This window comes from Anser brachyrhynchus (genome assembly GCF_964034855.1).
Source record: "Anser brachyrhynchus genome assembly, chromosome: 1".
NCBI classification, from domain to species: Eukaryota; Metazoa; Chordata; class Aves; order Anseriformes; family Anatidae; genus Anser; species Anser brachyrhynchus.
Window position 1 is genome coordinate 816,997 of NC_137694.1, and position 22,731 is coordinate 839,727.

The following is a 22,731-nucleotide window of genomic DNA, read 5'->3' on the forward strand; positions in this document are numbered from 1 at the left end:
TTCTATTTGTGGAGATGAAAACATCAGGAGCTCGCCTAACTTCTGATATCACTTCAGCTCTGCCCATAGATTTCCATTAGCTTTATGGAGTAAATTTTAGCATTGCGATTTTTTGAACACCTCTCTTCTGCCCAGTTTCACTTCTTGTAACATTTCCACAATGCTACCACAAAACACACTTCTCCATCTGTCTTTTACTGTTTACTGAGAGCCTCCTGCATCTAGCAAGACAAACTAAGCTGTAACGGCTTTGCTGGGGGTTCGGATATGCCATACTGGCTCTGAATTGTACTACCACGCTACAGCACCTAATGTGGTTTCTCCTGAGGCCAAGTCCAACTGACCTGCATCTCGCTACCAAAGGACCTGTGAAGAATTCAGCCTGTAGTCACGAATGAGCTTTACGTAATTCAGTAAGTAAATTGGATTTGACACTGAATGGCTCAGCCTCAGCTGGGGTTCAGTTCTACCCACCTCTGAAGCTCACTACTGTGGCTCCTGGCATACACTTTGGGTATTCTCTAGTCTCTTTGGTAAACAGTCAGTCAGTATTATAGACAACAAAACTCCGTGAAGACACACTAGGAAAAACAGTGGTGCTATGAACGAAGAAGCAAGACTCGTATAAAAAGCGTACCTAAACACAAGTCTCATGCGGAGCCCACAAGCAAGTCCTTAAAAGCCAGACTCTGCAACAACCGACCAGAAGACAACGTACGAGATGCAGCAGCCCCAGGCCACACGCGCTGCCCCGCGGGCTGCCACCGTGGGTGCTGGATAAGGATTACACGAGGCCACCCAAGCCGGGAGGTCCGAACGCCAAATTTACATGCAAGCTTACATTAAAAAGGCCAAAACGTGTCAGCATCAAAGATCCCACCTATGCCAATTATGGCACTAAACGTTCACCTCTGACTGAAAACGTGGTGAAGTGGCACCTCGGATTAGCTGCGCCACTTCTACTCTTTCAGAATAAAAGCACACCGATGTGCAGCCAAGTGTTATAGAAAAGCTGGAGGCATGCTCCATGCCCAGTCTTCCACAGCATGCTCATTTCGCCCTAATCATCTTTTCAAAGCATTCCAGCAGCTCTTCCCAGCTAGGCAGAGACATGAGGCAGAAGCAAGACAACCACTTCTCGCGCCGCTTTATCATGCTCGTCGTGGCAAGGGCAGACCGGCACGTCATGCAGGGTGAACAGTCAGCAGGCACAGGACAGAAAAACACATCCCAAAATGGGAGAGCTCAAAACATCCACTGTGACAACGTAACTCCGCTTGGCCTGGGGAACTGGAGGGCGCTTGTCTCTGCTGCACGTAAGCCCCGCGCCGGCCGTGCCAGCGGGAGCGCGCTGCCGGCCCCTGCGTCTGAGCTGTGCCAGCAGGAGGGTGTGAGGCTTTCACTGCTGCCAGAACCCACGTTTAATGCTTTCATCCCAGAACTGCATGTGATCAGAAACAAGAGGAGACTTCTACCGTGATTTTGCAGAAACGCAAAACTTGCAGAAATGGCAGAAATTGCTGGTTTTGTCTCATTTTCACCTCGGTTCTAAGGAAACCACTGTGGCACTTACAGCGGCTGCCTCCAAAGCTCAGGAATGTACAAAATCAGAGTCGATATTATACTGGCACAAAAGAAATGTATCTGTGCTTAACAGATAGCAAGCAGCACTTTACAGAAGGAATTCCAGCCTCCCCTCTACACTTGCTTTCTTGGTTGCTTATCAAACCATCCAGCAGAGGAGGCAGTGGGGAGAAGGGGGCAGTGAATGAACATATTGCACAATCAAAAAAAAAAAAAAAAAAGTAAAAAAGGATTAAGAAGAAAATAGCATGAGTAGTTAGGTAAGGTTAATAAACTGAAAAAGAAATTAAAAGTTACAAACATCCCAAGCCCACTATCACCATACACAGCAAAAGCTGTTTGTTTTTTTTTCATTTTTTTCTAATGTGCAGCACATCGTCTAAGAATCTGCTTAGAAACTTTATTTGAACAGCTCAGCAGTGAAATACTTCAGATAGCTTTTGAAAACATAAAGTGGTGCAAAAGCTTGCATTAATATCATACAGCTAAAAGTTAAGCAGACAGACAAGGAAATGCAAGCCATTTCCCCCAGAAAAGCACCGGTCACGCTGCGTACACTTCGCATCCGTCATTTTGCTGTTGCACTCAACGCAGGTCTCGCTGCTGCTCACGCCGCTACCCGCAGCTCGATGACCACGAGAGGTGCGAGGCTGCCCAGGCCAGCACCGCTGCAGAACTCCCCTGCCTCGTTCACCCTCCGGTCCCACAGCTCGGGCGAAGCCCCGCAGCGGCTGCCGAGGCCCCCGCAGCGCGGGCAGCTCAGAGCCCTGGCGCTGGCTGCTCCTCGCCGACCGCTCGGTCACGGCGTGAGCGCTGCCAGGTCCTTCTGGCAGAAAGCACTGCCAACAGCAAGTACTTCTGAAATGCGGCGTGTACTTGACTACTTGCACGAGAGGCAGAAAGCTTTCAGAAGTTTTGGTAATTATTAAAATATTAAGTAAAACAAGGACATGTTGTAATAAAACAAATATTTTAAAAATACTTCACAGCTCGTAACTTGAAAAACCTGGAGTCTCCGGAGATTGGAGGTGCGTGCTGAGCTGTGTTTCCTGAACCTCCTGCTCAGAGAGGTCAGAATGATATTTCTGTTCATCAGGTATCTGTCCTTTCTAGATATGAAAGTTTACATGCTTTCCGTGACATACTCTTCAAATGAAACAGTTAGGAGATGTGCTTATAACACAGTGACTTTCTCTTTTTGTCTCTGATCTCATCCAGAAATTATAGCAAAGTCTTGCTAGTCTGAACAGTGGCTGGGAAACATCATTTAAATGAATGATTTTTTGAAAGTAATTAATAAGAACCCACAATTTAAAACAGAAAGCAAACGTCAGAAAAAATAAGTATTTTGTTAAAAAAATAAAAAAAATAAAATTGGAAAACATACCTAGTGTTATTTCATGGCATATTACAGCATCCAAGTAAGACAAAAATATTTGTTAGTGGTGGTGTGAGAAAGTCCCAAGAGACTTTATCCCTGCCCCCAGTTAACGCAGGCAGCGATTCCAGTAGTGGGTGCATCAGCAGAGTGCAGTCAGCAAAGCTTCATTATGGTCATCCTGAACCGAGCGTGAACTTTCCTTTAAAATCGTAATAAAAAATTCCTATTTGCAGAAAAAGCTCACAAACAGGTGGAACGGCAGAAGCTCAAGGACACACGATGCATGGAACGAGTGAACACCACATTTGCATTTTCACATTTCATTAACGGATACGCTGACTGTGCGCATGCTTTCACAAGGGACTACACACAACCTCCGATTCAGTTTTTCAGCATATTATTTCTAGATCTGCTGTATCTGATTGTGAAAAGATGAGCTTTCCCAATGGTCCAACAGCTCTTTTTTCCAGCCCAGTATGAAGTAACTAACGGGAGCGACTACTTGTCAGGTGGATGTTTGGAACCCTGAGCACGTCACCGTCATACATACCCTCTGACTGCAGGTCTAAATACTCTGAGCAATACCCACAGCAAGAGAGAAAGGCGGCAAGAGAGGCAGAAACAGAAGAAAGCAAAGAAAGGAAGAAAAAGAAAACAGTAAAGATTGCTGAAAAAACAGACAAATGAGTTAACTTTGCAACCTTATATTCGGCTGGGGTTCCTTCCAGGAGAATATGCGGGGACATTCAGAAGGCTCATTCAAAGGGAACAGTCACTGAACACCACGTTTCCCACACAAAATTCAGATCAACATATAAAAACTAGAAGATTCAATACACCATAAAAAGCATACTTCTCAAGCCCAACACACAAATTGTGAGATTTAGCAGTACTGGAAGCTCTTTAGTGAGGGAAATTCTACCAAACTACTTACTTTTCACAAGAAACTACCATGTGAATTAGATCTGGGAAGCTAGCTAAGTACATCTGCAACATCTTCTTTATATGTGATTTTTAAGCTATTACTAATTTTATTGGCTACCTTAAGCAGAACCTGCCATGAGGGACGTTTTTACCAGGCCAGGCAAGGAGAAATCATTAACTATCTGGAGTTTTATGTTCGGGGTGGTGTGGGCAGGCAGAAAGGATCAGCAAATAACATCATGAGCATGGAGCGCATTTAGAGGCAGGTACTGGAACATCTGGAGCTTTCATGACCCTGGTGACCACAGAAACTACAGAGTCTTTACGGAGCTCCAAGGAATATTAAAGATCTTCACTGTACTGATTTCAGTAGTGGGAAAAGAATAGAGAGGGGGGAAAAAAAGGAGAACAACCTGTTTCTACAGGAACAGGAATGTGCTTTGTTACAAGCTGAGTACTTCTGGGGAAAAGAAAAATAACCATGTTTTAATTACATGCTTAAAAACAGATTTAGTCACTCAAATTTGAAACCTTACACCAAAAAGACTTGCCAAAGCCAAAGCAGGTGGTGGGACCTAGAACTTGCTGCATCCAATACCGGAGCTGTGGGAGCACAAGGCTGTAACGATACTGATCCACATTTGGAATTTCGCTTCTAGAAAGCCATCAAGAACCATGTATTCAATCTATAATATTCTTAAATGTTTAGTATAGTTAATTTACTTGGAATCATTAGGGAACACGGTAAGAAATAAGTATATTCTCTACTGGCCACTTGAGTTTACCTACACCTGCTCCAGCAGAAGACAGGTTGGTTTGGGGGAGTTGTGGATATCAGAAGTTTCCACTATCGTCACTGGTCAATACAGCAATTCATACACTGTAAGAAACTCGTCTGCTAAACAGATCTGGAGCAGCTGAAATCACAATCTATGCAACAGGTTTCTGTCTTCCCACAGCTTCTATTTTTGTTTTTGGCTGTGGTTATAGTTGTGGAAAGCTACAGACACCTTTAAAGTGGAGACTGTGGTTATTCGAGTATTTACTTTCTTTGCCAAAATGGAATTACTTTTGTAGAACTGCAATCATGCAAAACCAAGCACGTTCTGGAAGCCTTGTACTTATTGACAGTGCTCGAGATATATACGCATATTTAGAGAGAAAAACATTCGTAATTGCACTGCTTGAAACAGCAGATATAGCCTACAACAGCTAGCTAGCCAAATTAAAAAAAAAAATCCCTATCCCTGCTAGGCAATAAATGAAAGACCGTGCCAAATAAGATTTACACTGCTACTGAGAATCAAGACAGATAGCTACATGTGTAAAACAACTCTACTCAAACACGCCATGTATTCAGAGAGGAAAAACATCTGGAGCACAGAATTTGTTTTAGACACAAATGCCAATGGATTTAATTACATACAATAAAAAATGAAAACTGGAAAAGGAGAGGCTGCCTCTAGCACAGCAAGCAGCATTCTTATTTTTCTCATTTTTCATTTTTTGTGAAGCCAGTCTGCTTGGCCACGCCATCCCTATGCATACAAACCAACTCCATTTATCAAAATAGCTCTTCAGATGCAACCACTGTAAGCAAAGAAATCTCTGGAATCTCACTCATTTCAAGAATGAAGAGTCAAAGACCATTTGAAGCGGATATCAAAAATTAAAAAACAGTCTAGTTATTAAAGTTAAATTCAAAGTTGCTTAAACCTTTGGTTTACTTCCTCAAATAATTTTACTTAGTTCTGTAATCTCACTTGTTTGCTGAGCCACTGGTTTTTAGCTCCCAGCAGCTATTTGCTGGAGTGTGTAGACACATCAGGCAACTTGAGTTGAATATCTAAAAAAGTCACATAACCACAACATCATAAAAACTACGTCTCTCTTCCTGAGTTATATGCATAAAATACAGGAACTCCAGCTGGCTAAATCGTACCCCAACCTATCACAGAATCACAGAGTGGTTGCGGTTGGAAGGGACCTCCTGAGACCATCTAGCCCAACCGCCCTGCCCAAGCAGGGTCACCTAGAGCATGTTACACAGGCTATATATCTGTAAGGAATATGAAGAAAAAACCAAACAAGTGTATTAAAATTGGGTAATGTTTCTTGCCATGCCAAAGTGAACTAGGTGCCTACTCTTTTCAAAAGCAACTTCCACTCTCAGATCATTAGAGCAGGCTGGAGTTGAGCACATGCAATTCCAACCAAATTGTTGCCCAAAAAACTAATCTCAGGAACTGACATATCTTCTGGGGACATTTTGCATTATTTATCTTTTATTGTTTATCATGTACTACTTAGAGAATGAGGGAAAAATGACAGCTTGAGGCATTTAAATCTTCCCCCTGCAAAACAGCACACTGATTCCACGTCAGACCTTGTACTACCCATCATCTGAGGCTTTGCAAGACTCCTCTCTGCAATCTGATCTATGCATCCCTGCCACCAGGCCAGGCCTAAACTTCTTGGGCAGCAAGACAGAGAGATGGGAGATGCTTCTGTGACATGGCTCGGTGGCTAAAATGAGCCACACACGTTTCTTAAAATAAGCCTGTTTTAAGCATTTTATTAGAACAGAATGCCTGGGACAAGAAAGCTGTAAGCCATCATCACGCAGGACTTTGGGAACCATGGGGTCTACACAGGAAAAAGCAATGCATTAATCCCTGGCAACACAAGGGGCTAAAACAGAGGGCAGAGCTCTACCCCACCCCAAGGCGATTCCTTTCGCACCTGGTGAAAACTGCCTTCTCGTTTTTAGCATCCACGGTCAGCTTGATGGTTTCCTGGCCTGAGCCTGTGCTGATGGTTTCCGTGACCACATCGGCTTTGTCGTCCTCCTCGTCGCTGTCCGAGCCGCCGGAGGAGCTGCTGTCCGAGGCCACGAGCGGCGCCTTCCTCGTAACGCAGACGTTCCAAACGCAGGGCGAGGCAGCGCTGACTGAGAAAAGCAAACAGCTCGCGTTGCACAACGAACACAACCTCAGGAACCACGCCGCAGCACGACCCCGCCGACTACCGTGATGCAAACAGAGCGCTCACAGCTACTGCGAGTTTTGAGACAAGGGTTTCTGTGCAGATCCTGCACTGACAGCACACAACATTATTTTTGTAAGGAAAAAAGACAACAGACATCAGTGTTCTCCATCGAGAAAGTCCTGCCACCTCATGTCTGAGTTCAGTACACACTGCAGAGCAGACTACTTTCTTCACTTGTTGCAAGCACACAAAAGGTGATGACTGAGAGGAGGATTAGGGCAGTCCTTGGGACCCCAGCTGACTGCAGCTTAGCCCTGAGAAGTCGTTACTGGAACGTTTAGGTATCTATTCTTTCTGAAGTGTTCACTGGTTTTAATGCCACAAGCACCCTGGCAAGGACTTTCCTCTAAGGAAAGAGGAAAAGAAGTGCTGCAGTCTCAGAAAGTGTTTTTCTTCCCCAGGTTGGTATCATATGTTCACTTAGCTTGATTTCACAGTGTCTGGCTGATGAGCACTATCTGGGTAGATTTAAAAATGTGCATGCACAAAGCAGTCATCGCCTGCTATCTGAGCTCTGCTGAACTGAATCTTGAATTCAGCTGGAAGAGTACACCAGAAAACACACGCAGCAGAGAAGTGCACTGTGCTATCCATTCCAGTATTGTCCACCTCTCCGTTGTAACCACAGACAAAACCTTGGTTTAGTTCCATCAAGGTTCTTCAAGAATTTTATTTCTCCTTCCTCAGAAGGGATGAGGGAAAGAAATCAAGCTGAAGTTAACCAACGGACCTGGCACAATTACCAGTAAGATAACTTAGGGTATCCTTCTGTTTTTTGGTAACTTTATAATCGAGTATCCAGTTAAAAATGGGATTTTTCAATAGTTTACAAATGAATTGTCTCTGTGACATCAACTCTTCCTAACTTAAACTTCATCTTTTACTTGTTGAATAGTATTATCCCCCAAAATATTCAGGGTTCTGAGTTATTATTTTCATAGACTGATCTCTGTACAAAAGAGAGCTGTCAAGTAAGGTAAGGCAGACAGCAGGGGAGGGAAGCTCTCCCCGGTAGACTCAGTATGCCATGCAGTTATTTCAAACAGCTTAAATAATACATTGTTTTGCCTTGTAACATTCTCACTTACAATTCTTGTCCTGACTCTGCTTCGGGTTTCCATCTGAATCGTTGCTTTCTGTGTCCACAGGAGAACTGCATCGTGGACCTGATTCTGAGCTAAAGTAAGGAAAACAAACCTTGAGAATGAAGTACAGACATCCTGGTTGTGCTTCTAAGTATCCCTGAAAGAAGGGCTTAGAATGAGAACACTGCTCTTTTCTTACATAAATACTTAGAACTTTTTAAAAACTTCATTTACTGTTTTCGTAGTCTCAGTGTAGCAGCAGTTACAGCACACGCAGTATTGCTGCATCATAATACATGCGTGCTAACACCAGTTAGAAGCACTAGAAGGCAAAGGGAAAGATGATGCCCTGAGCCAGAATACTCACACAATATGAAAAAACATAAGGGACAGCAAAGGGAAAGGAAGGGGGAGGAAAAAAAAGATCATAATCATTGTATTTCCCCAAAACATATTTACAGTATTTCTTTATTCAGAAGTTATAAAGAAATTGAAAGAATTTATGCCTCTTTTACCAACAGAAAGGCTGGAAGTCTGTAAACTTTGCCCATCCTTTCTCCTCTGGCGTGGTGTTCTCTGGGGCTGCTGAATCCCATACACTTGATCCAACATCCATGGCAACACAGGGGGCAGGGGGCTTTGAGTTCACGGGCTCAAACACAGCTGTCCATCCAGACCCTGCACACACAAAACAACCCACTGGGATTCAGCTGAATTTTCAGGATCTTCAGCCATCCTAAAAGTATTCCAAAGTGATTTGGATCACTCCAACGAGATCCCAGAGACAAATGAAAAAAGAGACCACCCAACGGCACTCCTTCAACACCTTCAGGAAGCTGTCTGTCTCACAGGTTACAGACAATTAGCTCCCAAATCCCTTTGCTGATAAATATTAATGTTATCCACAAGAGAGAAGCATCAATTAAGAAAAATGACTTTATGAATTTCTTCATTCTTTGTACTGGTGCTTTCCAAATGAATTCTGTGCAAATACCTTCGTTTCTTGTCAAAACCTAAGTGGCAAGATTTTCAATCATTTCAATCACTAACTGTTTAATTTTGGAATTACAGGTAGGGAATTGATACGTGGATTAAAACGTTTAATATCACAGAGTGATCTCGAGTAAAATTAAGAATACGATATTGTTTTTAAGATCCCAGTCTACTCTATATTCATTAGAGTATCTTTTATTTCTACAGATGATAATTTTTGAATAAGCATTTTTCGTTATCTGTTCTTAAGAAAAAGAACAGATTGCGGAGGACTGTCATGCAAACTGATCTGCGTGTAACAAAATTCAGAGAGGGAGAGATCCATCAAACCTACACTCGCTCAAAATTTGAGCCAAAATTTGAACCAAAGTCTCTGAATGGGTAGCTACGCTGATGTACACGAGCCACAGGGCTGCCATTTGTGTCATTCATACTGGTTCCTTCTAATAAGAATGGAAAATATCTGATACTAGTAAATGGCTGCAGAAAGCTGATTACAGGAACAAAAATGGATTATAGTTACTAATACAAAGATATCATCTAGAAACATAAACATTCTTTAAACAGAAAAGGTTTGCACCAACAGCAGGTACTGCACCACAGGCAGAGAACAAAGAACTTCTGGGAAAACATTTGTGTCCCTTTACTTCTGTTGACTGAATTTGTTCTGCTGACAACACTGTGTGCCTCATGAAGTTACACAGCATCACTTGCATCATGGCATGCGAAAAATCTATCTACCTACAGTCTTCCACGAGGCACTCTAAGAATGGTTTTCCAACATGCAAACTAAAACTAGAAGAGCAATTAGGCAGAAAAGGAAGATACATGGGGTGTGGAGATACTCAGCAAGGCTCTGCATAAAACTCTTCTAATATAACGTAAAGAGGACATGCTCCTCTACTAATACTTTATTCACTGGTTTTCACACTACAATACCTAATATTATTATTGCTCCTGTACCTTTGTGGTTGTCCCAGCATAACTGACGCAGCACACTGCTACTCTGAAGAAGTTGGACAGGGCTCAATCTCACTAATGTTTTAAAGGCAAAAAATGAAGACTGAAATTCACACTTCTCATCTATGCAGGTGGAATTACAGAACAGCCACAGAAACGAGGCAGTCTGCAAAGTGCTGTTCCACAGAGATGATTACAGATCTCATATGAGATGATATAAATCTCATCCCATTTTTCAAACAGGATTTTTCAAATGGGATGACGCTGTTTTAAACTCTTTACCTTCAGAAGAGTCTGAATCTTTCTGCTCAGAAGCATTATTCTTGTTGCTGTTTGCTGAGGAAGGAGGCACCTGCTGTTCTGTTTCCTCCTCTTCTTCCGAGTCCACACTACCGTCATGATCTCCATTCTCAAGATCACTTTTTGATGAACTCTCTGAGGTCTGAGATGCTCCAAACCTGTATCACAGAACTCCGAATTAGAAAAACCCTTACATCATCCAGTTCATCTTTCACCTGCTTCCTCCCTGCCCCAGGCAGAAAGCAGAAACTGTCAAGTGATAGTGGGCGCTTCTTTAGATATTTCCACTAAAGACTCTAAGGGCTTTGCTTGTCAAAATGCATCTGCAGAGTTGTAATCAGAAATAAGTTGCAGCGACATATTTGGGCTGGAGACTGATATGAACAGACAAAACAGTAGCAAATGAGAGGAATACTGGTTTGGTATCAATTGTGTGTATTAGCAAGACAACCCGTTTTTTAGTGCTAGGCAAACAGACATCAAGGTCTTGACCACTTTTTCTGTCTCATTTGATTATATTTTCAGACTTACAATTACAGAAGTGACTTTATTTAATAACTGTCTATATAAAAGAATTTAAAATTTGTAAATGATTTGCAATGCCAGAGATGCACCATGGGACGTCACTCATTGTCATGCAAAACATTATTTTTCTTCATTTGGCATTTTGAAAAAGAATATTCTGTCTATTATCCTCAGTCTTACAATGCTTTCAACATTGTCCCAACATGAGGAAGGAGTAAGTTCTAAGTATTTCAAACTGAGTTTTTATTTTTATTTTTTTTAAATCTTTGACAGTGGAATCACTAATTAGGTGCTTCTGTCATCGCATTCCCTCAAATTTTATCTTTTCACATTCAAATCATCAGCTCTTTTTTTCAGAAGTACAGCATGTAAAGCACTGTTTTATGCCAGAAAAAGGCTTCAGAGCACATAAATAATAAACAACTAAGCATGTACTTAACTGAAACGTACAGTTTCATAGCATTTGGAAAAAAAAATTGATCTTTCATTTTCACCTTACCGTGTTCTTGATTTAACTTGGGTTGCATAGCTTATCTCCTTCTCTTCCCAGATATCTTCTTCCTCCTCATTATCATCAAACTGTTGGATTCGTTCATTGCAGCAGGCTTCAAAGAGGGAAGCATTGGGCTGAAACAGTATTATAAAGAAGTCAAATTCCACTCACTCTTTGGAGACAGAAACAAGAACTTAGATTATAAGCAAGTCCATAAACCAGCATTTGTACACAACTAGTACCATGAAGGTGTTTGTGCTTATTTCCTTTTACATCCCAAGCTGTGTAACAAGCAATGCTCAGATGTGCAAGAGTAATAATAGCACAGTACACTCAGAAGCAGCAAGCCCTTGATACATCAAGAAAGGAACAGAACAGTCTCACCCTACAACACTTCCAAAGGAGGAGGAACTCCTGCATGTTGCTTCATAGCTGTTCTATTATATGAATCCCTTTGCATCCCTCACAGTGGTAGGGATATAAAGTCACTGTAGTATGAGGGCTGGAAAGAATTTCCTTAAGAACAGATTCACAAACTGACCACCGTGGAACTTAGAGATTAAAGCAATGCAATCTGTCCCACTCGGGCTAAAAATCCACAGTGCAATTTGTTTCAGTGAGTGCATTCTTCCTGACAGAATTACAGGGAAGTTCTACGTGTGACGATACTTAACTCATGCACACACACACCCCCTTCAAAGCATATAACCTTCCGTTCTGGAAATGGCAGTTTTTTAGACACTGGTAAAGTGAGGTTTCCCTGTAAATATACAAATGATCTGCCCATTTGAGCTTTCTGGGATCTCTGAATTAAGGGATAGACTAAACGCTGTCTTCCAGACGGTGCACAGTCCAAATCAACAGCTGCATTAGAATTCCATCACACACACAAACTGTCTACTAAGGAAAAAAAAACACACAAAAAAACAAGCTAAGATAAGCCTCTCAATAACAACTGGTGGCTGCAGACTTAGCTGGCAATTTCATGAAGAAATCAAACTTTTTGTATCTATAGAGCACTGCCTACAGCAGCCAGAAGGGGGAAGAAAAACTCTTCATACTGCTGTTTAAGTGAAAAAGAAAGTATGTTAAGACCAAGAAAACCCAAGTGTTAGTATTGACTAAAACAAGCTTCAGTCAGGACAGATGAGCCTCGAATCACCTCTTTTAAGCCACTACCCAGCTTCTTCAGTAAGTATTGATTTTGGTCAATAAAATGCAAAAGGCAAGAAACATCACGGCAATATTTAGACCTGTAAGAAAGCCAATTCCCCATTTGCATCTTTTCTTAATTGGTGTATGGAAAGATTATCAAAGTGAAAATAGGGACAACAGAATCACACTGCAGAGAGAGAAAGATTCCTCCAATGTAAAGAGTGCTACTTTTGGAGATCCTCATCAACATAGGGAAATTCTACAAGGGTGCATTTAATGCCCCGAGTTCCTTAACCGGACTCAGCTACCAGGGCACCTTTTACCAAAACAACCTAACAGTTATTTTAATTTCAAAATAACAACAGCTGATTCGAGCATGAACTAACTTGCCAGAATTCATCCTGTTAAATAAATATCCCAAAATACCCACTTACACTGTCATCATCTGCATCTATATTGAAGTTTATCTCTGCAATCCTGTCAAAAGGAGCACTGCAAAAAGAAGGGAAAGAAGCTTCAGTGACGGCATGGAGTAACAAACAGCACTTTTGCAGCCCCAGCACAAGACCAGGAGACAGCTAACCACAGAGAGACTTCATATAACCACTCACTGCCTTCTGTGTTTGTTCCCTCAATATTCACTGCTGTATTAAATGCAATAGTTTCCTTTCCTGAGATAAAATATTATTTATTTTTGAATATTTGAAAAAAATTTATGATATTCATTCCTAGGTCTAATTCAATACCTGAGTGGAACCTTTGGCATTATCTCGCTGATAAGGTATGTAGAGTTTTCATGGCTACCACAGCAATGTCTGCCTGTTATTTTGCAGCTCTTATGCTATTTATGCAGTGTAAAGGCCATCTTCAGATTTTTCACTGAACCTCTCCAGCTGAATCAAAGTTTATACAAAAAGAAAAAAAAAAACAAAAACAACAACTGAAGTCATAGATAATTAAAAATAGAAGAAGCTGCATCCAAATGCTCTGGATTCCTGTACTACATTCACCAAGAATTTCATTAGGTTCCTCAGCATGAGGCAAGACCCAGATTTGGGACTGAATCCTGCATGGTGGGCATTACTAAGACAAGTACACTGCAAAAAATCATTAAATAACCCAATTTCCGATCTGGACCTGTGTGTGTATTGTAAGAACGGCAGAGGGTGCTACAGGTCAAAAAACTCCAACCAACCAGCACAATTTGGGCCCATGCAATATTTTTTCACTGTATCTAGTTATCTCTATGTTCGGACAGTGTTATTTTCCTTTAAAGAAGACTGATTAGTAAAAACCACTGTTGTGCAAATCACCAGGACATGGAAGCATGATCAATACTTCTTAAAATATTAATGTTAACTGTCAAAGTTTTCAACAGCTGGAAAACAAATGATGCAGAGCACCATTCTCAGAAGGCTCAATACCAGAAGTTTTGTAGTATATTCTCCTTTCCAATTGCAAATATGGAGAAGTCTAGCACATCTGTTACACACTTCGTTCAGTTTCATGTTCTATATGTACATGAGTTTCCTTCAGCAGCTATTCATGTAATTTAACCCTTCCTTTCCACTTACACACAAGTTCAATATTTGCTGTGGTCTGGTAAGATTTTTTATTTTTAATGTACAGAACTAAGTAATCCATATTCAAAGAAATCTCTCGTTCTAGTCTGGAACTTATTAGACTTATTAAACATCTTGACATCTACAATGCTCAGAAAGGAAAGATAGACTCTAAAGCCTTCCTCCACATCAGAATTACAGCTTCCAACTGTTTGGCAAACACAATGATGGAGTTCCTGAGATTGTAATGACCTCAGACTCCCAGAGCTAACAAAAATGGAAGGCCATCAGGACAAGCTACTTGGATTCACGCTTGAAAGCAACTCTGTAGCAGCTAAACTATTTCTACATTGTCGTTTTATTTAAGGTATTTCACAGAGCACAGTAGTTGCTAAAAATAAGGTCTTTGCAGGACCAGCAAAAGAATCCTCAATAAAACAAATCTGGAGCAGCCACAGGGCAATAAGGCATGCCCAGAGCATTCTGTGCTAAAAGCTCCTGCTTCAGGTAGAATTCCAGGACACCAGGATCCTACAGATTTTGCACAGCAGACCCCAACATTTGCTGGCCTGTGAGTATCAACCCTCAGGACGTTATGTACGGCAGGTACTACCACCTACCCCCTCACTGTCACCTTGGACAAACGCTTCTTGTGATTGAAACAAACACTGCCACGAGATGAAAGAGAATGGAAAAAGCTGAGAAGCTGAATGCTATGCTGGGTATCCTCCTGGAGCACTATTCTGCCAATAAATGTAATACTAAATGGTTACAGCTCTCCAGTATGGACAATCAGGATAATTACAGTCCCAGTAACTTCCTTAGCTTGGATTTTTAAGGTGAGAAGACAAGTTGCAGTTTTAATTGTGTTACAGCAGTTCTTCTATAAAAGTAGCACCACTTTTAAATAGCACCACTATAAAAGTAGCACCACTGAATTCAGCAAGTCATGTAACACTAAATCCACCTGTATCTACCTTCTAATAACAATTACTTGTTCCTGCCTTATCTACATTTCCATATTCATAAGTGAAAAAACGGTTAATTTTTCTGTGGACTTTATCAGAATACCATTCTTTTACTCCTACTTTCAGTAAAGACTTAATGCCACTCGCAAATATCTGTATAATTCCCTACAGTTAGCTCTAATGCTTTGCTTTTTGTGCAGCTAAATTTATTCTAGAATGTGGCCGGGTAATAATTGCATGTTTTATTAAAGTGTTACTCAACAAAATGAAGAAATATTTTTCCTTGGTTCTACAACTGACATTGTAGATCAGAAAAAAAATATCTATAAAAATCTATAAAGATATACAAAAAGAGCCACTGTGAATAAAATGTCAGATGTTTCCGGGCCATTGATCAGTCTTCTGTTTGTTTCAAACCAAAGAAGGTATACAGTGAGCTTCATTTTAAAACCTGAACCACAAGAAGAAAGCTTAGATGCAAAGAGGCTTAAATGCTCAACAGAAGCCTCTTGAAGTTTTATAAACTTACTTTATATTATCATCCTGGTCTGCAAACTCCTCATCGTTAAAGCCAAACTGATCCACGAAGTTAGCTGTCATCTGCTGGATCTGGTACTCAGAGAAGGCCTGAGCAATGGAACCCAAAAAGAGCTGTCAGATAGCTGTCCAGGGATACTCAGTTAACCTGGCTGAAAACACGTTTTCTATGAAAGTATTAAAATAACAGCAAACTGATGAACTTTGAGAAATCACCTATTCCAATCCCCTTTCTCAAAGCAAGACCAAACAAACTTCTACAAGTCCTGGACAGATGCTTCTCTGATCTGCTCTTCACTTCTTCCAAAGAGTTATGATTTTTTTTCTAGGAAATCATTTGTTGGCTTCATTATTCTATGTGTTACACATAGAACATTGTACTGGTTTTTATTCATTTGTTTGTTTTCCCCTGATGAACATGAAATTTACCTTGCAGCAACTTAAACCCATAATGGACATCGAGAAGGTATTTCTGGTTTCCCACAGCAGCTTGGGTCCTCCGTTCTTCAGCCTGCATGCAGGATAATTGCCCACATATTCTTTTGGTCACACCCTTGCCTACTCATCCATGTCTCATTCTCTATGTATGAAAAGGATTGATTCTGCCTCTGAACAGAATCTTATGCTTGCTCTTATGCATTGTATATTTCTGTCAGATCACTCCTCCTATTTGGAGGATAATTCTGAATACTTGTGGTTGGCCCACTACAGCTACAGCTAAGAAATTCACACAGATCCTCTCAGCAGGACTTTGCCATGACTCCACCACAGGTGATGTGAAGTACCCATGTTCCTGTCTGAGGAGTTCTGCCAGCTCCTGTCAATATTTTTATTAATACTTCTCACAATAACAGACAAATTTTTCACAAAAGCGATGCAATTTCCCTTCTTTAATGAGCATTATAAATATCAGCGCAGGAAAAGAAAAGCATTTGTAACATCAGTGTAACCAGTTGCAGTATTCGGACAAAAGACTAACTGTAAACTTTTTCAGCTCTTTTTAACCCTTAACTAGATTTCAGATTGAACATGTTGAATCTTCTATTTTCTGTTAATGTTCTTCATGTTTTTAGCGTCAAAAATGGTGGGGAGGAGATTGCCTAAATTCTTCATCCTGAAAAGCAGCTTCCAAATACTTGATGACCCTTCACCAAATTTTGAGGAACCTGATGTCTTTGCTAAATCCCTTTGATTTCCTTCATTCCTCCTTAAGTTGAGGCTTTTTACTGCTCTTACTGCTACTGTTTAATGATCTTTACCTGCTAACATTCTAGTACGGCTCTTCCAATCTTTAATTGAAGTCTGCATAGCTCAAGAGGAAGCAGAACCCCTCTACCAGCTCCAATTGTAATGCAGGTGGGTGATGCAAACTACCTTGTTGGCTGGGAACTACACCGCTATGCCACAGTTCGTCTCCTACATCAGGATGACTCAACCCACTACTGTGCCGAGAACCAGGAAAGAGAGAAAAATATGCAGCGTCTCACAGGAATTTAAGAGACATCATGTATCTGGGACTTGGATGCAGTCTGAGCCAAATTTATTCCCAACTGGAGTCTAGATTGAAGCCTGCCATTTAAGTAACAATACTGGAAAAACACGTAAGAGCTGAACACAGTGAGAGCAAAATTTACAAAGCTGCTCTATAATAGGAAGGATTTAAGAAGAATCAGAGAAGGAAACTCCCCGGGAACAGCAAAGAACACATTGTAAACTCACCTGTTGGAGAGAAAGTTCATTGGGAAAAGCGCTCTCAATATCTTCATCCTCACTGGAAGAGTGCAGATGGTGAGTGCTCACCTGAAAGAAGAAAAAATAAGCACAAAGGAAAAGTAAGAAAGCTCAAATACTTGAATTCGAAAACTCCCCAGAGGGCAGAAACTGTCCCAGTGAATGACACAGACGCATGGTTTAGAGTTTACCAACACAACTGAGAGCTGCTGCTAGTTGAAGAACTATTATGAAACATATATATATGTATACATGTACGTATACGTTTACAGACACTCTGTCCTTGAAAGCATACTTCATATAATCAAGAAGAAAAAAAACAGCAGTATCACTTCTTTTTTACTAAAGAAAATCCAGAAGAGAGCAGGCCTATCTGAAGTATACACAGCATCACTGTCCTCACCAAATCCACTGTATTCCTCCTGTTTGTTTCCATCAGCGTCTCTTCTACAAAACTCTCCCATCTCCCTCTGCAGTCTTCAGGTAGCTCTGTAACACAAAGATTACCCCAACTCAGAGAGAAAGGCTCAAAGCCAGTGAGTCAGCCCCACTGGTTACCTGGCAGTCTTCGGGCAGACACATAAACCTGCGCGTGAGCTAAGTGATGCATGCACTGAGTGCAAACCCAAAACACAGCATCGTATGGGCCGCTATGAAGACAGTCAACTTCATCCCAGCCAGACTCAGCACAGCAAAACAATGGAAAGAAATAACGACGCCTTGTGAAACTTTCAGCCTTTACTGAAATATTTTGAAGTTATCAATTTTAACGTGGATATGACAACAAACCAAGTCACTACACTATTTGATATGCTCACGAGAAGCCAAAAATGGAAATTCAAGTCATATTTGTAGTCACTGTTTCTGTTAATAGATGCAGATGGAAAATCTTATTTCCTTTCACACCAAAACTCTCAGATAAAATTAGTTCTCAGAAAAAAGGCCAGTGAAGATATGATGGAAAGAGCATGAATATCTCTGACACAGCAGAGGGGTAGGGCCTCTGTGATCACTTACTCTTGTTTCTCTCCTCCTCTCAGACAGGTATAACAATAAGGAAGTATATAAGCACCAGTTATAAACATCACCCTAGAATGCTGTAAATGAGCATTCATAGGAAGTATGTGAAAATCCACACGAAAAGAAGCATTCTTTAGCACAAAAAGATTACCTTCAGCCTCTGGTTACAAAACCAAAGTTCCAACAGCTTTGACATGAGTATATAAATACAAAGAGCAACTGAATTTGGTCTAAATATTTTTTTAAATTATGGGAATTTGTGGTATTTAATTAGTAATCCTTTTCATTACGAAAGGGACCCTCGTGTAATACAATGCAATAAAACTTTTCCAAATGGCCTGCAAGGATTATTTAATTACGGAAAAAACAATGGAATGGGGAAAGGAGATTATACCTTTAATGAACTCGCTAATCTGAGTCTGCATGGGGCCCTTCTCCATGTTCTGTACCACAGCATTGGCTATCCGGGTGAGGTGGCCCATATTGCCTCGCCTCATTCCACCTTCTGCCCTGAAAGGAGAGAACAGCCCGTAGCAATATAACCAGACACCGCGAGTCAGAAGGTCACAGTCATAACCGATTTCATAACCTAGAAATGCTCAGAGTTCCCCACCGCTGCAGTAGTTTGACATATGTAAGCGTTACTACAAGCAGGGTTAACATAGACGCTGCAGCTCCGAAGCAGCAGGAGCACTCTCCATTCATGCAGGCAGGGCACAGGATGAGTTTACCCAGAAGAAATGAGCCCTTTGCATTTTTGCATGTATCGAGAGGGAAGAGATTATTCATCCAGTTTAGAATGCACTGCATGCTCTTTGTAACTGGCTTACACTTTAAGGTAATGCAGCACCTTTAAAGATGAATGCAGAGTTAAATATTCTGGTTATAATTTTCAATAATGGAAACGCTGCAGTAAGAATTTACATCCCTTCTACTAAAAAAGCTTTAGAGTTTTACTTGCAATTGAAGTATTTAGCGGATGAATTCAAGAGAACAGAAGAGACCGATCTGCAGCCGTACGTTTTCTCCCTTACCAAAACCGTAAGAAGCCAACACTAAGCCCAGGCAGTCTTTAAGCCACTTTGAGTTAGCATTGGTTCTCCTTCACTGGATAGCAAAGAAGGAATTCAAAAATTGGAGCACGAAGGGCCTGAAATAATTCTGCTTTCCACAGTATGCAAACTATTTGGGAAGAAACATGTAAACACCAGCGGCAGACCACTGGTAAGGAATTTGACAGTAACATGTTTAGATCAGCATTTCTGGTTTTGAACTGGCAGGTGCTGAAAATAAGCTCAGACGAAATCTTAGACACAACGCGATTACTCGACTGTAGCATTACGTACATTAAAGTACACCAGATACTGAAGCCATATTCAGAAATGATCACTTCTCGATGTAGCACAGGTGTATGCAAGGTTGACTCAAGCAACCATAAATAAAATTGGTGGGTCGGAATTAAAGTAAATAAAATAAAACCCTCACGAGTAGCATGACAAGAAGTTTCCAGCTAATGTTAACTCCGTCTCCAGCTGTAAAACAAAGCTTTCTTTCCTAGAGGTTAACAGAGCCAGCACATACTAAGGAATTCCATTTTTCCTTGGGGGAGGGACAGCACTAAATACATTGGAATTAATTTTGGGCTGGTGTGCTGTGCTCACGTCAATTCTTCTCTGCCCTTGCTCTGGGGATTTGTGTGTAGCAGTCACAGCCGACAGGTAGAATAGAGCAAAGCCGTCAGCCAGAATCAGCTCCTTCTGACAACATGAAGTTACAGCAACATTTTTAAACTTTTGGTTTTCTTTATGACCCCTGCCCCTCTTGGACAGTGCAGTCATCACCTCCTCAACATCTGGAAAGGAGAAGTTTCTGCTGAAATCATCTCGGTCTTTCCCCTAATGCTGGAGCTGAACATAGCAGGTGAGGAGGTTAGACGGTTTGGGAAGAAAACAAACAAACACCTGTCTTTCCTGTCCACATGTACCCACACCAAAACCCAGTACCCAAACCCAATACCAACTGTCATGGTGTGTAGTTCCTGTACCAACGGCAGCTCTCTAACCTGCACGCCGAATTCAGGGTTTAGAACTATTCCAATAAAAGTTAACACCTGCAAATGAGTTTTCAGTGCTACGCTACAGCCTTTGGGACGCAGACTTGTGGCCATTTCTTTCGCACCCCAGCCCAGCAGGAGACAGCCCCAGCCCCAGCCCAGGGACACGGAGCCCCCTCGCGCCGGGGCGGCTGCAGACAGCGGGTGCAGCAAGCGGAGGGGCACGCAGGCACACCTAGCGGCAAATCCCCCCTGCACCTCCTAAAGGCTGTGCCAAACGCCCCCACGAGAGCTCCGGAGGACAAAGCCTGCCGGCAGACAGGCTGGAGGCACGCAGCCCTTCCGAGAACAGCAGCACTCTCGTTTCTCCCTGTAAAAATGCATGTTTTTTCAGCAATCTTGCAAGCTTGGCTTTCTCAAAAATTTAAAGTAAGTGGTGACAGAAGCGGTCTACAGCAATGCTGTGTCTGTCTTAGGTTGTGTGCTCTGGGAGGACCAACTGAGCGTTATTTTTTCTGAGTTGAGCAGTCCTTAACACACTGCTGGAATGCAGACAGCAAGCATGTAAAATTAACTTTTATTTCAACACTGTCATAAACTGCTATCAACCATACCACTCTTGGTGGTTACTACACTTGCAGGAATAAGAAGGCAAACAAACATGTGCTACAGTAAGCTGCCATTTCCTATAAATATGTATTGATGACCAGAATTTACCTATTTTAAATTCTAACTACCGAGGCAAATGTACTGCAGTAAAATAATTACGTGGCATATGCAGAAGTTAAGTTCTAGTAGTTACAAAGTCCTTTATCAAAAATGCAGGGAACACCTAAAACCAGGAGAACCCAAAGAGAAATTCCATATTCCAACAGGAAAACGTATTACCACCATTCTCTCTGCTGATTTTTAAGAACTAGTTCCCACGCTCTCAGCTTGGAATCTCTGACCCTGGGGGTCCTAGGGCTTGATTCCAACTCCTCATCGAGTGCATACAATAATCTTTGTATGAACTCAAACTTCTTAAGGGACACCGTCTGAGATACCTCTCTGTTAGCTCAGTATTAATTTTCACCACTAAGATTCTTTCCAGTGTGGTGCCTGGAACTGTTTGCCATGAAATATGTATGAGTTCTAGTCCCCATCTAATTTAATGAGGAAAACTCTTAAGCAGGAACCACAGATATTTCTGCTACCTACAAAGCTGTGCACTGACAGCTGTGCAATAAAACCATCAGCAAAATTTGTTATTAACTGCCCAAGGGGTTGCAGGCCTGACAGTGAGCCTAAAATAGAGTGCGACTACAGTGAACTTTGAAGCTATGAAGAGCTAAAAAAAAGGAAGAGGGACCAAAACACTCAGTTGGGGTAAGAAACAGGAGCATAAGTAATATTTTCACTTCAATCCGTGTGGTGGTGTTTTTTGTTTGTTTGTTTTTAATTATTTAGTTTTTACAGCACTCAGCATGAAATCAGCATTAGAGAAGGATCTGGGGGTGTTGGTTGATGAGAAGCTCAACATGAGCCAGCAATGTGTGCCCACAGCCCCAAAACCACCCGTACCCTGGGCTGCACCGCTGGCAGCATGGGCAGCAGGGCAGGGAGGCGATCGTCCCCCTCCGCTCCGCTCTCCTGAGACCCCACCTGGAGCCTGCGTTCAGCTCCGGGCCCAGCACCAGGACAGGGACGTGGCAGAGCGGGGCCAGAGGAGGCCACGAGGACGCTGCAGGGGCTGGAGCCCCTCTGCTGCGGGGCCAGGCTGAGGGAGCTGGGGGTGCTCAGCCTGGAGAAGAGAAGGCTCCGGGGAGAGCTCCCAGCGGGCTGCCGGGGCCCGAAGGGGCTGCAGGAGGGCTGGGGAGGGACTCTGTGCCGGGGGGCAGGGGTAGGGCAGGGGGATGGCTTTAAACTAACAGAGGGGAGATTTAGACTGGATATAAGAAGAAATTATTTACTACAAGGGCAGTGAGACCCTGGCGCAGGCTGCCCAGGGGAGCTGGGGGTGCCCCATCCCTGGGGGTGCTCAGGGCCAGGCTGGATGGGGCTGGGGGCAGCTGGGGCTGGTGGGAGGCAGCATCTAAAAAAAATGCTAAAGATCTAAAATCTAAGCATTTTATACAGTTATAATATTAAATGTGCAGTCTAGGGCAAAAAAGCTTGCCCATCTCAGTTTCTACACAGCTACTTGCTCTAGGGAAATATAATTATGCACTTATGAAAAGAAAAAAAAAGAAAAAGTTGAAATGCTATGTAACGTTTCTTGACAAAGCAAGAAAGAAGCATACTGTGTATTTGGGTTGAAATGTTATAAGTAATAAAAACATTCATGCTTTCACATTATACACCTATCTGGTGAATTTGTTTTTTAACATGCAAATAATTGAAATCCCAAATCATAATCAAAATTAAAATCCA

General features: G+C 41.9%; 1 protein-coding gene across 2 annotated transcripts in view; it reads right to left on the reverse strand.

Moving 5' to 3' along the window:
• The window catches only part of PPP6R2 (protein phosphatase 6 regulatory subunit 2), a 112,635-nt gene that overhangs the window by 21,183 nt on the left and 68,721 nt on the right, over nucleotides 1–22,731 (reverse strand). For both annotated transcript variants that reach the window (XM_080577551.1, XM_080577552.1), the window contains 10 exons: nucleotides 18,661–18,776; nucleotides 17,650–17,735; nucleotides 17,235–17,315; nucleotides 15,508–15,605; nucleotides 12,883–12,940; nucleotides 11,300–11,427; nucleotides 10,258–10,433; nucleotides 8,538–8,700; nucleotides 8,026–8,114; nucleotides 6,632–6,839 (listed from right to left, as the gene is read on the reverse strand). In XM_080577551.1, coding sequence (XP_080433677.1) covers nucleotides 6,632–6,839; nucleotides 8,026–8,114; nucleotides 8,538–8,700; nucleotides 10,258–10,433; nucleotides 11,300–11,427; nucleotides 12,883–12,940; nucleotides 15,508–15,605; nucleotides 17,235–17,315; nucleotides 17,650–17,735; nucleotides 18,661–18,776 — 1,203 coding nt within the window. The remainder of the gene's footprint in view (nucleotides 1–6,631; nucleotides 6,840–8,025; nucleotides 8,115–8,537; nucleotides 8,701–10,257; nucleotides 10,434–11,299; nucleotides 11,428–12,882; nucleotides 12,941–15,507; nucleotides 15,606–17,234; nucleotides 17,316–17,649; nucleotides 17,736–18,660; nucleotides 18,777–22,731) is intronic.